We start from the raw sequence: 18,479 nt of genomic DNA, 5'->3' as shown, positions 1-18,479 counted from the left end.
GTCATCTTAAAGATTCCTAAATGCATCTACTTTCGGAAGGCCAAATAAAGTGCTTTTGCTTTCGCCTAGAAACACACAGCGTCTCCCTGACATGCTGCTTCAACACTAACTGCGGTTACTGAAACCACGCCTTCTTTCTTTGCGTGCACATTTGGGCGGCATTATGCTAATATTTCCACATAGTGATGTAGATATGTGGGGGCGTGTTAGAACGAGCCGTTTTAGGGGGGCGTGGCAGAGTCTTAACTTTGATAAAGAATATCTCTTTGGTTTTGAGACTTTAGTCTTTGCAACTTCAGGGATCTTATCTATGCACAATCAGCTTGTAACACTTCAGGGATCTAATCTATGCACAATCAGCTTGTAACACTCCAAAGAGAAAGGAAAACTTGAAATCGCATCATATGACCCCTTAAAAAAATTAACTGACCCTAAAAAACTGGAATTTAGCGTATAATTTTTTTCCTGTAAAAATGGGGGGAGGAGTTAAAAATGTAACATGTTTGTATTTCAGAGCTCCCTGTGGCCCATGACCTTTGGCCTAGCATGTTGTGCTGTGGAGATGATGCACATGGCGGCTCCTCGTTACGACATGGATCGGTTCGGTGTCGTGTTCAGAGCCAGTCCCAGACAGGCTGATGTCATGATAGTCGCAGGGACATTAACCAACAAAATGGCTCCTGCACTGCGTAAGGTAATTGCACCATATCAATATTAATAAACTACCCTTTAATATAAAGGTTTAAAAAAACAGTTCACCCAAAAATTAAAATGGTCATCATTTACTGATCATCAAGTCGTTCCAAACCTGTATGATTTTCTTTCTTCTGCTGAACACACAGGAAGATATTTTGAAGAATGACCCACACCTAAACGTTTTTTTCCGTACTATGGAAGTCAATGGCTGCTTTGTTACCAACATTCTTTAAAATATCATCTTTTGTCTTCACAAGAAGAAAGAAACTCGTACATGTTTGAAACGACATCAGAGTGAGTAAATGATGACAGATTTGTTTTTTGTGAACTATCCCTTTAATATTTCTGTTTATGCTTCAGTGTAATAATGTTCTGCACGAATGTCTTGTTAATGGCAGGGGTATGACCAAATGCCAGAGCCCAGATATGTAATTTCAATGGGAAGGTGAGAAACGCAAAAACGCAAATCAGGACAAACTAGTTAATCTGTATCATACTTCATTATGTTTTGTCTTGTTTCTCTCTTCCTGGTAGCTGTGTAGCTGTGCGTGGCTACTATCACTACTCCTATTCAGTGGTCCGGGGTTGTGATCGCATCGTTCCAGTGGACATCTACGTCCCAGGTGTGTTTCATTTAAACAAGCTATAGCATGTTCTGTGTGTCTCTGTGTGAACGAGTGGTGCGGTTTCGTCTGCTACACGCATGACGCTCGCAGTGTTTTCAGTGTCTGTGTCTCAATATATGAGACGTGAACAAGAGAACTTCCATCTCCAGAGCTGCTATGAGTCACTTCACTTTCATTTGAGGAAAAACAAACATCTTCACGACAGACCGCCAAAATAAAAGTTCAGTTTAACTTGAAATAAATCTGACACAAATGTATTACTACTGTAGACTAGTGCTGTGTTCAAAATATCGATACGACGATGTATCGTCACAGAGATATGACATACAGCTGGCCCTGTATCGATATTGTGGCACGTGTGCAGCAGTGGACCACACTTAATTTATTTACAATTTTACAACGTTTAGAATTGAGTAGAAAAGTGCAAGGTTTCTAAAAAAGTATGAATAGAGCATATATAGGCTACAACAAAGTTTAATCTGGCTGCAGAGGAACACAACTGGGTTGCCTGATATAAAGAGACGTAAACCCCAAAACAGAGCTTTACACTTGCGCAATACGGAAATATCTGCTAAATGTGTTACTTATCTCAGGTGTATGACCAAATGCCAGAGCCCAGATATGTAATTTCAATGGGAAGGTGAGAAACGCAAATAAGCTGATCAGGACAAACTAGTTAATCTGTATCATACTTCATTATGTTTTGTCTTGTTTCTCTCTTCCTGGTAGCTGTGCTAACGGTGGTGGCTACTATCACTACTCCTATTCAGTGGTCCGGGGTTGTGATCGCATCGTTCCAGTGGACATCTACGTCCCAGGTGTGTTTCATTTAAACAAGCTATAGCATGTTCTGTGTGTCTCTGTGTGAACGAGTGGTGCGGTTTCGTCTGCTACACGCATGACGCTCGCAGTGTTTTCAGTGTCTGTGTCTCAATATATGAGACGTGAACAAGAGAACTTCCATCTCCAGAGCTGCTATGAGTCACTTCACTTTCATTTGAGGAAAAACAAACATCTTCACGACAGACCGCCAAAATAAAAGTTCAGTTTAACTTGAAATAAATCTGACACAAATGTATTACTACTGTAGACTAGTGCTGTGTTCAAAATATCGATACGACGATGTATCGTCACAGAGATATGACATACAGCTGGCCCTGTATCGATATTGTGGCACGTGTGCAGCAGTGGACCACACTTAATTTATTTACAATTTTACAACGTTTAGAATTGAGTAGAAAAGTGCAAGGTTTCTAAAAAAGTATGAATAGAGCATATATAGGCTACAACAAAGTTTAATCTGGCTGCAGAGGAACACAACTGGGTTGCCTGATATAAAGAGACGTAAACCCCAAAACAGAGCTTTACACTTGCGCAATACGGAAATATCTGCTAAATGTGTTACTTATCTTTATCAACCTGGCAACCATGCACTCTCTCTCCACTGTGGATAAACGCGCTTGCTTTCTGAAAACACTGGTTGGATTGCAGTTTAGCGATCTCCACTTCAATATTCTATTTTCAGAAAAGTGTAATTCATCAACTGTTCATTTACGACACAGCAATGGCTCTATAGTAAGCAGTGTTTAATAAACAGCTGTTTTTCTCAATTCTGCTGAGGTGAAATTCAGTGCAGTCATGTATCGTATCGTGGCCTCTGTATCGTGGTACGTATCGTATCGTGACTTTGCTGGTGATACACAGCCCTACTGTAGACTTCTCAAAGTATTATTATTTTTTAAAGAATATTCTACAACCAAGATAGTACTTCATCCATGATTTAATTAATGCAGTTCTGTTGTACAGCAGTGCGTTTTATTGTAAATGAATTAGTAATTTGATTACATTTTAAAAGTTATTTAAATAGTTGCAATCTTAGTAATTAATTTCATTAGACACCATTTTTGATGATCATAGAGTTGTATTAAATAATAAAACGGAATAAATTAATGGAAAACACAGAATTTAGAGGAAAATAAAAAGGATTTCTTGGGGCCTTAAATTAGTAAAAAAGTTTGTGTTTGTTTATTCTCAAAGTCTAACAAACATGTGGAAAGCATTTCCATCCCCATTGGAAAGCAATATTGTGGTAAATATTAAGGAAGCCCGTTTCCGCCACTGAATAAAAAATAAAGGTAATTGTGACTTTCATCTCACAATTCAGACCTTTTTTCTTGCAATTGCGAGTTTACATCTCGCAATTCTGACTTCTTGCTTGTGAGTTATAAAGTCAGGGTTGTGAGATATAAACTCGCAATTCTGCCGTTTTACTTGCGATTCTGATTTCTTTTCTCAGAATTGAGAGAGATAAACTTCGATAAAAGTCCAGTTCTGAGGAGGGGGGATTCTTACAATTGCTAGTTTATATCTGTATAACTCGCAGTTTCATGTTTGTATATTGTAATTCTGAGAAAAAATTCAGAATTGTTAGATGTAAACACGCAATTACGAGAAAAAATAGTCTGAATTGTTAGATAAAAAGACGCAATTACCTTACTTTTTTTTTTATTCAGTGGCGGAAATGGGCTTTCATAAAATATCGATATCGATATTGTATATATAAAAGTAGTAATGGAAAAATTAGGCTTTGCGAAGCATCGAGGCTTTCCCTCAACTGTATCGTAAAAAGGTTCATTACTCGAAGTTTTTCAAGACGGTGCACACTAACAACATCTTGTGGTCAAAAGGTGGAAAAAGCTGCCTTTGCGTGCCAGACGACCCAGCCATTTTTGGACTGTTTCAGATAATAAATTAGTTTGTGCTATGAAAACCTGTATAAAGCAAAGAAAATATGAAGTCTATATAAATAAGTCCATGTCAGTCATTGTATTACACAATATGAATAAATGAGTCTGTGAATACATTTGTGGAAAAAATAGGCAAGGCTGTAGGCGTATATAGGCTATGATCAAAATAACCAAAGATTATCATAGAATGGTCAGTTAAAGTGTCTGAACCAGGAATTGATACGAAATGAACATGCATGTATGCATATATTTATTCATAGTATGATTTATTCTTTTCAAAGACATGACACTTGAAACTGTGCAAGTGGTTCGCGTTATTTGAATCAGAATACGAAGCAGTCACGTGGTTGTGTGTGAAAATGAAGCTTGGGACGTCACAGATCACGTGGTTTTGGCAAAACGAATCAAGCTCCGGTACAGTGCTTCACTGTGAGATGTTTCGTTTTTTTTGATACAAGCTTCGAAGCCTCTGTGTCGAGCGTCACATCACTATGAAAAAGTGTAAATATTATTGTCCATATTGGGCAGCCCTACTATAGCCTACTATAGAGAGAATTGCCTCTAATACGTGTGTAATAAGATTATCTGTCTGTGTGTCCGTCCAGGTTGTCCTCCAACAGCAGAGGCTCTGCTTTATGGAACGCTGCAGTTACAGAAGAAGATCAAGCGAGAAAAGAAAATGAGAATATGGTATCGCAAGTGAGGTGTGATTGTGTTTGTTTGTCTGCTCTGAGATGTTTATTTAATACTGGTCATTTGTTGTGCTCAGAAGGCTGATTTCTCAGGAGCTGCTCTGGTTTGAGCTCAAGCTCCTCCTCTTTGTAGCTACAATAAAGACTATTTGGATATTTGGCTTTTGTCATGGTGGTGCATTTGTTATCATTTGTTTTCATTTCCGCATTCAGGTAAATGAAGCCCATTTTTATGTAACATATGCATATATAAGTAATTTTAGTATACAAGTAATTTTAATCAACTATACAGTTTTTTTTTTTTTTTTTTTTTTTTTTTTTTACTGTTAGAGTAATGAAAAACAATTGGTCTAAACAACTCAAAATTAAAATACAAGTATCGTAAATTCTAATATGTATAAATGCAAAAAAATCTTTATATATTTTTTCGGTTTTAATATAAAAAAAATAAAGTTATTATAAAAACTTATTTTGTTTTAGCCGTTTAAGGCAGCATTTCTCATTTTCATTCAGTTTAATGATGTACTAAAATAACTAAAAACTAAACTTTAAAAATAAGACCTATATAGACAATTATATAGCCAAATTTCAAAAACTAAATTGCAAAAGCTAACTAAAATTAACATGAAAGCATAAAGTATAAAAAATATTTAAGATATTAACAAAAACTATAATAGTACCACAACACTGTGCTCTTTATCTGTGAATACATCCACCATACTGATATATAAAACACAAGTAGCAATATGTCAATTATGTAGTGTTTATTATGATGTAGTATAATCAAAAAAAGAAAAGAAATAAAAGTCTGAATGGCACGACTAGTCATTTACAAAACTTTTTCTAGTTATTTTGAGAGAATTAAAAGCAATTGCACCCTTATAAATGAATTAAATAATTTCAGAGACACTTGACAGTAGAATGAGTTATATACAGTTTGTTTTTCTTATTCTTTAACAATAGTTGGTGTGATCATCTTATTAAAGGAATAGTATTTGCATTCACTGGGAGGACTGATGTCCATCAGCGTGGTGCTGATTTTCTCCTTTTTGAATCCCGCTTCCACCAGGTGAGGAACTTGTGTCTCCTGGGCAAAAAAAAGTCGATTTCTCATCATAAAACCACAGCACAATGATACGGATTTAGTTGGAATGAGAGCGTCAGGAACTGAGCTACTCACTTGGAACATTTTGTCGATGTCATTATATTTGCTTTTCAGCAGCTCACCCCAGGAAGTGAGATTACAGTATGTGAGCACACCGCCGGGCTTCAGCAGTCTGTTAGCATGGCCCTGACAACACAGTTCACTGTGATTAGGAAACCGTTCGACAAAACGGAGTGTGATCGCTCACAGCAAACATCAACCCAAATGGTTTTAATGTAACTGTCTTCCAACCTTGATAAAGTTGAACTGATGTGTGTGCCAGGTCTCCTCTGACAAAGGATATGTGTCATAAAGAATACCTGTGTTTGGATGACAAATATATGCAGAGTACTTCACACAACTGTCATAAATTTCCTTAACTGCAACCGTATATGTGACCCTGGAGCACAAAAGCAGTCATAGGTAGCACGGGTATATTTGTAGCAATAACCAAAAATACATTGAATGGGTCAAAATGATCGATTTTTCTTTTATGCCAAAAATCATTAGGATATTAAGTAAAGAAGATATTTAGTAAATTTCCTAACGTAAATATATCAAAATGTAATATGCATTGCTAAGAACTTTGAACAACTTTCTGGTGATTTTCTCAATATTTAATTTTTTTTGCACCCTCAGATTCCAGATTTTCAAATAGTTGTGTCTCAGCCAAATATTGTCCGGTCCTAACAAACCATACATCAATGAAAGCTATTTATTCAGCTTTCAGGTGATATATAAATATCAGTTTTAAAAAATTGAACCTTATGACTGGTTTTGTGGTCCAGGGTCACATGTTATAATCATTTTCTGTCCAGTGCAATTTAATACATTACATATATAATTAGACAAAATTTACACTACCATTTAAAAATGTTGGGGTCGGTAAGATTTTTATTTTTATTTTTTAAGTCATTGCAGCAAATATACAAAATATTAATACAATTTAAAATAACTTTTCTATTGTAAAATGTAATATATTCCTTTGATCAAAGCTGAATTTTCAGCATCAAGTCTTCAGTGTCACATGATCTTCAGAAATCATTCTAATATGCTGATTTACTGCTCAAGAAACATTTCTTAACCTCACAAATGTTGAAAACAGTTACTGCTGCTTCATATGTTTGTGAGAAGTCCTAACAAACCATACATCAATGAAAGCTATTTATTCAGCTTTCAGGTGATATATAAATATCAGTTTTAAAAAATTTAACCTTATGACTGGTTTTGTGGTCCAGGGTCACATGTTATAATCATTTTCTGTCCAGTGCAATTTAATACATTACATATATAATTAGACAAAATTTACACTACCATTTAAAAATGTTGGGGTCGGTAAGATTTTTTTTTTTTATTTATTTTTTTTTTAAGTCATTGCAGCAAATATACAAAATATTAATACAATTTAAAATAACTTTTCTATTGTAAAATGTAATATATTCCTTTGATCAAAGCTGAATTTTCAGCATCAAGTCTTCAGTGTCACATGATCTTCAGAAATCATTCTAATATGCTGATTTACTGCTCAAGAAACATTTCTTAACCTCACAAATGTTGAAAACAGTTACTGCTGCTTCATATGTTTGTGAGAATGCTATTTTTTGAGGATTCTGAAAAAATAACAGTATTTCTTTTCAGCAAAATAACAGTAAAAAAATCAGAACAAATAACAGTATTTCTTTTCAGCAACAGTTGTGCCGCTTCATATTTTTGTGAGAATGCTATTTTTTGAGGATTCTGAAAAAATGACTACTTTTCAGCACATCTTTTGTACCATCACTTTTGATTCATGTAATGCATCCTTGTTGAATAAAAGTATTAATTCCTTTCAAGACTTTTGTTTTTCTTTTTTCATGTAGTCACTGGCAAGTAAACAGCACATTTCACCTCTTTTGTACTGAAGGTTACCATTATGCATGTGCATAAAAAAATATATATTTTGCTTGCATTATAGTAAATATTAAAATGGTTTTACCATCAAAGTGATTGTCGGGTAGGGTTGGCACCACATTTTCCCACAGGCCTTTCAGAGGAACAACCTATGCAAGTATAACCAAAATAATGCACAGTTTAAGAAGTCATAAGCTGCTTCGTAATAACTCAGCACAATTTGCAGATACAGATATATTTTGTTTACTTTATGTGGCTGACTTTTGGCCCATTCCTGTAGCCTCTGGAATACACCATCATTGCACTCAATGATCCAGTGCTCCTCAACGGGGAAGGACTCCACTTTAGTGGCTGCTATGGCCATTCCAAAGCCGATCTCGAGCACCCTTCCACCTACATTCCCAAACAAGAGGAGACCAGTTGTTTATGCTTTTTACCTGCTTTCTTATTCATAATTCAGTGCTTCAACTGCATTCTGTCCATTAAGTGTATATATTTTACTATGCCAGATAGCTAATATGGACAGAGTGCTGGTCAAGGGAAAGGTCCTGGAGCTGCAGGAGGTGATATTTCAGAAAGGAGTAAAAATAGGCATGTGAGGAGTAAAGCCGAGGTCACTAGTGTCCTGCCCTTCTCAAATGAATGGCATTTCTAGAAATTCCGTTTGCAAACTGTTGATGTGACACATGCTCTGTGTGCCTATGAAACCAAACATTTTAGGTTTAAGCTTTTAAGTGAGAAATAACTGAATCTGGTGTTTAACTTCTACAGTTTGCGTGTGAAAGTTTTGCACCTGTCATCGTGGCACAAGGCAAGCACGTGTTTGTGTCACATTCATAGATTACGAAATCTAATCTGACTGCTACAACGTGAACGTTTACGTTCTACGAATTCTAAGGTACTTAATATTAATTAGGCAACGCCATTGGTCGCTCCAGGAAGCAACGTCAGCATTGCCACATTAATATTCATGAGCGACGTCTTCGCAATAGTAGTGCGGGGAAGTCTCTGGCGAGACTCGTTTCTGGAATCGGTTCTTTTGAACAGATCTTTTAGAACTGATTTAGCGCATCACGTGGTCATCCTTGCGTGACGTACATGTTGTCAAATAAAATAACAACAATTATAAAAAAAGCCAGTGTTGGAACATACGGGTGACGGTTTTTTAAAATTATTTATCAGTTTATTAAGTTGCTTTTCGGTCAACTTGTTGGTATGTGAAAGATAACGTGAGAAAGGCCTTTGCTAATCAAACTTAACCCAATTATTAACTGATTTGGACGCATCCAAAAAAGACGTCTTTTGTTTTTCTGGTTTTCCGTTACATAAATACTGCATGTTCGGACATCCATTTAAAAAAAAAAAAGCTATTTTTGCATAATAAACGCATATTTGGACAGTGCTCGGTTCAAGGAGTCAGTGAGTTGATGACCGATTCACGAATGAATCGTTTACACATGTTTGTTCAAAAGATTCGATTCAACTGAAGGATTCGAATCTCTTCGCCATAGTAGAACGCTTCATTTATACAGTGTTATTGAGAACACAGTCCTTTTTAAAGGTTTTGGCGGATAATATTGACACTTTTAAATATAATAGGACTGATAAAGTCACTTTCAACGAAAACGTAACGCAACGAATCGACTTCTTTGACTCACTGTTTCAGCTGATCAAGAATTAAAATAGCAAATGACCTTTAGATGCAGCAACTGTTGCAAGGGAGTGCATGTATGGAGTCTCCCAGCGCTCCATCACGGGCTTCCCCATGATCTCCAAGTGTGTGTCGGTCTCATTGTAGTCAGCGCTCGCGTCGTGCCACACTTGTTTGCAGTTTTCTCCCTTCGAGAAGATCGGCTGAGAGGAGGTCATGGTGGGCTGTTGAATGCTGCAGATGTGGTGTGGTGTTGTATCAACGCGCAGTGGCTGAAGAGGTCGTCTCTGTCGTGATTTGAGTGTTATATATTTAAAGAACTGCTGATCGTGCAAGAATCAGTGTTGATAAGGAGTCCACAGAGAAGGGGGTGGTCTGGTCTCACATGCATTGCTCTCTAGACAGACAGCTGGAACAGCTTAACCCAACAGCTGTAACCCTTACTATCCTTTACTATTCAAAAGGACTGGGTTATTCATTGCCATGTGGCTGAACCGTGGTGCTGTGATTGTAGATGATAATACAATGATGGCACTTTGAGTTGCTGTTCAAAACCACTTTGAAAATCTGGGACTGAATGATTACCATATCATGCATAATACATGTCCAAAAACATGGTATTTCTGTGATCCTTGTCTGACCCAAAAAATAAATAGTGCTAGTGTGGTGCATTTGAGTAGCCATGCATTCTGACTATTAACTCTAATCACGTGATATAGTTAAGGTTGTGCAATCGTACAGAACAAGTGGACTTTCTGAACTATTAACCTGCAGAACGGCCACTTGCCACTTTCATCAATATTTCAGTTAATAATTCGTAGGCTACTTGCATACCCAACATTCCTGTGCTACAAGACAGTTTCAAAAATAATATGGTGTCAGAATTGGCACATCTGTGCTCTGCCTCTGCTGCAACATCTTAATGAATTTCTCTGCATTTCTTCACGTTCTGAGAGCAGCAAACAAAACACTAATTGGAATTAATTCATTTAAACTGACTGTTAAAAGCCGGATTTAATCACTAATTAATAGAAGTATGTGTCTGCGACAATTCTCTTTGCTTATACACTATAGCTCATCCTCCTGTCCTGTAAACACTGATAACTGCACCCCTAACAGTGTATTCATGAACCTGTTGAACCAGGTTTGTTTGATTTCATTCCAAACAGCTTATTACTGCATCACCATTAAGCACACTCAGAACTGACATTTCTTAAAGAGACAGTTCACAAAAAAGGGATTCTGTCTGAGTTCACTCACTCAAGTTCACTGGTTTTCTTGATTTTTGTTTGGTTTTGACATTTTAATAATGTACAGGCCACTTTTTCATGCAATTACATTAAATGGGAACTGGATTTCCGTGTTTCAGAAAGGACCATAAAATATTAGAAATTTTGTAAAAGCAGTTCGTGTAAGAAACAAACTGCAATATGGAATAAATCTTCGCTCCGGTGAGCTGTTAACCACTTCAACTGAGTCAAGCAATGAATCAGTCGGACTTACAAACAAATCATTCAGACCTGTTTTGTGACCTGAAGCCTGAATTGGGTTTTGCTGCTTTTCTCATGAACTTTCATGAGAAGAGAGCTGAATCATCAATGCCTCAGTCCTCATTAATTCTCACTATATAAGCCAAATCAAACTTATTTCTGAGTAAACTTTTTTGAACGTACTCATGCTAATATGCTAATAGCTATCAAAGTTGCTATTGTTTACTTGCGCGCCCACAATGCTAATGTTAACTTAAGGGGAGACACTGCAGGCAAAAACACTTCTTTTATAGCACTTTATATTTGTGTCAATAGATTTCAATTACAATACATATTTCTAAAGGCTGTTTTCTCAAAATGAGTTTTTTCTCCTACACTGAGCCATAAATCTCCACTTCAGTAGCACTTACACACACCAAACTTTACATTTGTATTCCTGTCTATATCCTGAAGGTCTTTACAGAGGGATTTGTTCATATATAATTTGCTTGATTATATACAACATTTTATCCCTCCCTCCCCAATTGTGAAAATATAGGCTATTGTTTTCTGTCTGTTCTAAGCTTTTTCTGAATTGAGTGACACCAATTCCCTCTGTAAAAACATTTGACTCTAATATGTCAAAAAATAAATACATAAATAAATAAATAAAATAATTTTGAAACTGACTTCATCCAGTGTTCAGATTATTGTACAAGACGTTTATGCAAATTAGTGCATATTTCATTAAATAATGCCTCATTTGCATATTTAAACCTAGCATTTTAGAAAACTTGTAATACAAAAAATATTTGCAATTATCAATGTAATCAATGAACTGGGTAAGTAAGACGATAACTATTAGTTAATGTTTTTACCCTATCCACCTGCAGCCTTAATAATTATATCTATATATTTAGAGTACTGAAATGAAATAGATAAATATGCAAGTCTCATATTTTTTACCGTGTCAAATCCTCTTTTTTTTTCTTTATAGCCCCCTGAGAATCAGAAATAAAAAGCTTTGTGAATTTAGTATTTTTTCATGTCATTACATTGTTTGGAGCATAAGAAAAAAAATGGTAAAATAACATTTTTGAAAAATTATATTTTATTTAAATGGTATGCTATGTCCTCTGTAGAGGACACCAGGAATAAAATCTAAAAATAAAATGACAAGAATTGACATGAAAAGGCAAAAACTGATTTTTTTATACCTAAGTTTAAGGATGGTTCTCAACTGTTATAAAATATATAGCAAAATGATTTAATATACCATTTTGCTTTATGAAATATGTGTGTAAAAATTCCATAAACTGGTTTTCCCATTAAGCACAATGTTATCTATACACTGTATCTAATTTGCATATTAAAGTGCTGTTGGGACAGCATGTTGAAAAAAGAAGTGTAATAATGGGGTTAGTAATTAGCCAGCTTTTCATAATAATATCTAATATTTCATAAGAATATTGTTATATATAATTTGTTTTCCTATTCAATTCTTTTGTCTCCCAAAATGTGTGCTAAACATGCTTTTAGTCCTGGTGTCCTCTACAGAGGACATGTATGAAATTATGTCCTGTTTCATAACTGTAGTCATATTTTGATTTGAAACCCCGTAACATTTTCCCGAGATGTTGATTTATGACAAACAATTTGAAAATTAATCAGATTTAAATTGTAATTGCAAAATATTATCATATTTCCATAAGGATGTACAATTTTATCACTAAATTAATGTCAGCCATTTTTAAAGACCAAGGAGAGGGCGTGGCCAGGGTGAAACATCCAATCATTTGGTGTCTCTGGAAAGCCCTGAATGTGCTCTGTACAGGACATCCAGACTTAAACCTGTGACATGTGAGGTCTCAGAGAAATCACTCAAATATAATGTCCACTACAGAGGACAAAACTCCATAGCTGGGTCTCAGGAGGATATAGTAGCCTAGTGGACTCCATTTCCCATCATGCTTTGCGCTGATTGCACCGCCCTTGCTGGGGCGCCCCGTGGCCTGCGTCAGTGTTGCGCAGATTCGGTTTGAACCGAAAGCGGAGTGTGACCTTCTCTGGCGGCGGAGACCGGCAGGAGACCGAGCGAGCGGATCCATGTCAGCACTCCCGTCCACGACCCTCGCCACGGAGATGAACTGCAACTTAGCTGGAGATGAAATCGGGTAAGACACGATGTGTTTATATGACAGTGTTTGGATGTAACGTACTTGTCCCGTTCCAGCGGAGAAAGATGCGCAGCGGGCCGCCCAGAGGACAGCAGATCCCAGCGAGCCATCCTGCCGAGCTCCGCAGCTCACTCTGGTGCACCACTAATCTCCTTCAAAATGACAACGACATGTTATCGGTTAATAGAATAGATAGAATGCTTCAACAAAGAAGCTAAGAGATAGATTGACAGGAAAAGCTCAGCTGTCAAACTGGAGGCTTGTGTCACCTGTGTTTTTATGCTGCAAGTTTCTTATAAACAAACGAGTATTTCATCACTCTTTTTATAGTGTGAGTTTTATTAACACTTACATGTCGCTCTCTTTCATATGTGACCCTGGACCACAAAACCAGTCATGAGGGCCAGTTTTGTGAAATTGAGATGCATGCATCATCTGAAAGATGAATAAATAAGCTTTCCATTGATGTGTGGCTTGTTAGCACAGTATTTGGCTGAGGTACAACTATTTGAAAATCTGGAATCTGAGGGTGCAAAAAAAAAAAATCTAAATATTGAGAAAATCGCCTTTAAAGTTGTCTAAATGAAGTTCTTAGCAATGCATGTTACTAATCAAAAATTAAGTTTTATTATATTTACAGTAGGAAATGTACAAAATATCTTCATGGAACATGATCATGATCTTAATATCCTAATGATTTTTGGCATCAATCATTTTGACCCATACACGGTATTGTTGGCTGTTGCTACAAATATACCCCAGCGACTTAAGATGCTGCAGGGTCACATATAGTAAGTTTTATAATCAAACTAGAGGCTTGTATGTGCTCTTGGTATCCTACAAGTTTATAATCACAAACTGGAGACTTGTATCACTGTATTTTTCGTGCTATTTTTTTTAAAAATAATCATATTGGAGGATTTCATCCCTCTGACTTCTATACTATAAGATTTATAATCGGAGCAGAAGAGAAACTCATGGGTGCACAGTGTGACCCAGCCTGCAGTAGTTTGATTTGATAAACCGGCTCATGTCTGAGATGGTTTCGGAGTGGATCTGGGTTATTTGAATGTACGGCTGGTTTCTGATTATGACCCGTTAGACCGCACGGATCAGTCTTTCAGCGCCAAGGGCAAATGTGTTTTCTCTCCTTCACCTTGACTCGTGTTCCTTTCTGAATGAACGCAAATGCATTGTGACGTTCCCTCATCTTTGTGTTGCAGGAAGCTGTTTGTGGGTGGACTGGATTGGAGCACCACCCAGGGTGAGTGTTACTGTCCTATTAACCCTCATATAGTTTTATACAGTAACATTAGTTGCTCTTAAATAATGCAAGTGTGTGCGAGCCTGTAGTGTGCTTTTCATTAAAAGCACCGTCTTGTTTTGCATTGCTGGCTTGATGCACGCTATAATATTCTCCATAAACGTATATTTGCTCGGCATGTTCTCAGCGTAGAAAGCAGGCTGTCACTCAGGGGCTGAGCTTGCCTTTTCAGTATGTGGGTGCAAGTGAGAGAGCCGGCTTAGACGCAAGCTCCAGAAATCGGATAAAGCCTGTATCAAATAGCATGCGTAAAATGCAATGAGGAAATCGATGGAAAATGATCTAATATTGTTCATGGTGCATGTAATTTTTTTTGAACGCTTTCTTTTTTTATATATATATATATATCGGCCTGGGTAAGAACTAAAAAATGTAAAAACAACATAATAAAAAAAAACAAAAATCCAAGTATGTTCATAAGAGTCTGAAAACTGCATGATGTTTATTTTATTAAAGGTATAGTTCACCCATAAAAGAAAATTACCCCATGATTTACCATCCTAGGTGTATATGACTTTCTTCTTTCAGGCGAATCGGACTTTTCCAAGCTTTATAATGGCAGTGAATGGGTGTTGAGATTTAAAGCCCAAAAAAGTCTGTCCATCCATCATAAAAAGTAATCCGCTGAAACGCCAATCTTGCGTGAATGCTCGTAGTTAGCGGAAGATAGATATTAAGGTTTCTAAAGTTTTAAATATGGTTATTTTGCTTACACAAATGCATTGCTTCGCTTCAGAAGGCCTTTATTAACTGCCCGGAGCCCTGTTGAGCACTTTTTATGATGGATGCATGCACTTTTTTGGGCTTAAAAATCTCAACACCCATTCAATGCCATTATAAAGCTTGGAAGAGCCAGGACATTTTTTAACATTGTATTCATCTGAAAAAAGAAAGTCATATACACCTAGGATGGCTTGAGGGTGAGTAAATCAATGGGTTAATTTTCATTTTTGGGTGAAATATCCCTTTAATTGCTATAATTGTCCAGTCTTTGCCCAACTCAAATATTCTGTTTTTTGGTGTGTGTTATAGAAAGGAAGCAAAAGTGACAGCAATAAATCTAAGAAGATATTTGTGGGTGGGATTCCTCATAATTGCGGTGAAGCTGAACTCAGGGATTATTTCAACAGATTTGGAGCGGTGAGATGGACACAGATGTAGAAATGTACCATTATTCTTTAATTAGGCATTATTAATAACTAAATAAATTCCATAAAGATGTTAAAATGATGTCAAACGATGCACAAATGAGCATGTACAGTGGAGTCCAAAAGGTTGCATGGCCATGTACTTGCTTATTGATAAGTGACCTAGAAGTGCGAAATCTTAAATATATATTTTTATTAATTTTACCTGACATTTTTACTTCGGTATTTCCAGATTTTGAATCCCTTGTTTTTAATATTTTATCACACCTTTGGACCCCACTGTATGTAATATGTTTTATATATGATGCTTTTTCTATGTCCGTTTCGTCCTTCACGGGTCCTGTTCTCCCTTTTGAAGGTCACAGAGGTGGTAATGATCTATGACGCAGAGAAACAGAGGCCTCGAGGTAATCCACACATTCATATTTGCTCCCATTCAGTCTCTCTCTCACCTCATGCGCAAGACAAACTATTCCGACCCAAAGAGAAGAGAACATCACGCAGGCCATCCGCCCCTCTCATGTGTGTGATGCTTGGTTTGGTGTGTCTCAACTCTTGCATGGTGGCAAGGCAAATCAGCAGCATCCACATGACACGCAAACATTTGCTTCAAACATGCTCAATTGGTTCAGCGTCTTGCACATCTGCTTGTGCCTTAAAGGGATAGTTCACCCAAAAATTCTGTCATTAATTACTCACCCTCATTTCGTTCCAAACCCGTAAGACCTTCGTTCATCTTCGGAACACAAATTAAGATATTTCTGATGGAATCTGAGAGCTGTCTGACCCTGCATAGACAGCAACGCAACTGAAATGTTCCCAAGTCCAGAAACGTAGCAAGGAGATCTGTAAAATAATGTGACATCAAGGGTTCATCCGCAATTATACGAAGCTACGAGAATAATTTTTGTGCGCAAAAGAAAAAAAAACGACTTTATTCAACAATTCGTCTTCTCCGCATCACCCAGGTGCCAATTTGGAGAATATCCGCTGGACGTAAAACAGCGTATGCTGTTCTGTGTCAGCTGCGTCACACGGATACGCTGTTTCCGTTCAGATCAAATCACAACAACGTAGGAAACAGATCCGGCGTGAAGTAACTTTGTTGTTTTCATAACTCAATGTGAGTTAGTTTTTTGAATAGATGCTGCTAAAGTACTTAAATTTAAATGTTAACAAGACTTCAAACATATAACGCTTGACTCATATGCACTGCTTTTAAAAAATTTTTTTTTTGGACAATAACAAGGGACATGCATTTAAGAGGCTGTTTATCGCTGTATAGGCCACAAAAATCCTACAAAAAAACAACTTTTTGTATGCTAAATTTTGGCTTTTTGGAGCTTGACATAGATGGTTACTACTATAGAAAGAGAATGTGAGGATTCTTCAAAAATGTCCACTTTTGTGTTCCGTGGGAAAATTAAATAAGTGCGTGAACTATCCCTTTAAGATTTCAAAACGTCGTAATGCAGTATGGCTGACACTTTACAAGTTCAATAGATCCACTGTTTTATTATCTAGCCAGTACCTGTTTTCCATAACAGCACATATTCAAACCATGGCCATGACGTGGTCCAGCTGAAGAACTAAATGAGAAAAAGAGCCATCAAAATGACTGGAGAAAAAAAAAAGGACAGCTAATTCATTTTTAAAATCCTATTTTACACAGTGTTTCTGGAAAGTTTGCAGCGCACTATTTACATTCACTCAAACCATGTCCTTCTACGCTTAAACGAATAGTTGGAAATTTGACATTTAACGTGTGAGGGAGTTCGTTTCTCATTATTGAAAACATTATTTCTCTCCCAATGTGGGAAAAGTTTGCAATATATTGAGCAAAACCTTTTATTGTGTTTGTGTTTTGTTACATTTTATGTATTTTTACATAAATTTCTGACCATGTTAGTCGCCCAAGGCTTGGTTCATTTGGACCGCTCCTTTAGGTGCTGTAATGCTGAATAAAGTGAATAATTATTCAAATAAAGTGAACTATTAGAATATGTTTATCTGTTATTTTTACATTAGAAATTATCACTGTATATAAATGCGAAGTGAACTTTAAAGCATAGCAGCACTCACCTAAAGAACCGGTCGGTTTCCTTTTTTTTTCTTTTTCTTTTTTTCTTTTATTCAGGTTGTTACTGTCAGGTCACTTACTATTTGAGTTCTATATTATCCCAGAAGGCAAAGAGAAATCTCAATTAAGTGACCTCAATATTCGAATCTCCATACTGTGTCTGTTAGTCTACTCCAAACGGGCTTTGGGCGGGTAGCAAATGTCTCTGTAGCGTAAGATTATTGTCTGATACCTAGGTGTATTAGTCTGTTTTTAAGGGATAGCGCAAGACTGAACAAGTCGCATGACGTGTTATCTCACCTCACCAGCTCCACTTAGTAAAATATCACTCCCAGCGTGGCCGGTTTGAGGTTGATCTGCGTTTTGAAAATATATCACTAGAATTTTGACTAATAGCCTCACGCAGGCCCAGAATGCAGAGGGGCCCGTCTCTATGTTTGGTCTCCCGAGGCTCCGTCATGACTGCAGTGTGCTGATTTAAAGTGAAAAACCACTTCCAGCAAGTTCGTCCAAGACTCCAGAATAGCTCCGTAGTTTTTGTCCTACATTGAGTTTGTTCTCGCCCGCCGACGTTCTCCTTGACTTGGGTCTGTGTTCCTGAAGGAATCAGGTACTAAGGTACCTGGGCTATTGTTCTTCACATGACATTATTTCATTGGGGCTTTAAGGGAGGTGGGGCCATGCGTTATAAAATTAGAAACTGGAGCATATCAAACTGTGTACCAAATCCCAGCTCTACTGTTGGATGCGAAGACTTGCGCGAGGCCTCCCATCACTCTGAGCAGTGATGCCCGTGGGAGTGGGGGGGGGGGGATGGGTTGCCGATGCGGGGGTG

The 18,479-nt window shown here is 37.1% G+C and overlaps 3 protein-coding genes across 6 annotated transcripts in view; 2 read left to right on the top strand and 1 right to left on the bottom strand.

The window, feature by feature from the left end:
• The window catches only part of LOC107597168 (NADH-quinone oxidoreductase subunit B-like), a 9,093-nt gene extending 4,186 nt beyond the window's left edge, over positions 1-4,907 (top strand). The window contains exons 5-8 of one of the 2 annotated variants that reach the window (XM_016288123.1): positions 515-694; positions 1,095-1,141; positions 2,052-2,140; positions 4,675-4,907. In XM_016288123.1, coding sequence (XP_016143609.1) covers positions 515-694; positions 1,095-1,141; positions 2,052-2,140; positions 4,675-4,772 — 414 coding nt within the window. In that variant the 3' untranslated portion in view covers positions 4,773-4,907. Of the gene's footprint in view, positions 1-514; positions 695-1,094; positions 1,142-1,915; positions 1,963-2,051; positions 2,141-4,674 lie in introns of both variants that reach the window. The other variant, XM_016288122.1, reaches the window with a different exon arrangement.
• A 776-nt stretch (positions 4,908-5,683) lies between these two features.
• Positions 5,684-9,880, bottom strand: LOC107597217 (guanidinoacetate N-methyltransferase). Its single transcript, XM_016288169.1, has 6 exons — positions 9,490-9,880; positions 8,043-8,188; positions 7,881-7,944; positions 6,158-6,225; positions 5,942-6,052; positions 5,684-5,848 (listed from the first exon to the last, which is right to left on the bottom strand). The coding sequence occupies exons 1-6, from the start codon at positions 9,662-9,664 to the stop codon at positions 5,708-5,710; spliced, it is 705 nt and encodes a 234-aa protein (XP_016143655.1). The 5' UTR covers positions 9,665-9,880; the 3' UTR covers positions 5,684-5,707.
• Positions 9,881-15,453: 5,573 nt separating this feature from the next.
• Positions 15,454-18,479, top strand: part of LOC107597165 (DAZ-associated protein 1-like) — a 14,109-nt gene continuing 11,083 nt past the window's right edge. For all 3 annotated transcript variants that reach the window (XM_016288118.1, XM_016288117.1, XM_016288119.1), the window contains exons 1-2: positions 15,454-15,556; positions 15,923-15,971. In XM_016288118.1, coding sequence (XP_016143604.1) covers positions 15,945-15,971 — 27 coding nt within the window. In that variant the 5' untranslated portion in view covers positions 15,454-15,556; positions 15,923-15,944. The remainder of the gene's footprint in view (positions 15,557-15,922; positions 15,972-18,479) is intronic.

Source organism: Sinocyclocheilus grahami, unplaced genomic scaffold (genome assembly GCF_001515645.1).
Source record: "Sinocyclocheilus grahami isolate Dianchi unplaced genomic scaffold, SAMN03320097.WGS_v1.1 scaffold229.1, whole genome shotgun sequence".
NCBI lineage: Eukaryota > Metazoa > Chordata > Actinopteri > Cypriniformes > Cyprinidae > Sinocyclocheilus > Sinocyclocheilus grahami.
This window is presented reverse-complemented; position numbering and strand designations above follow the sequence as displayed.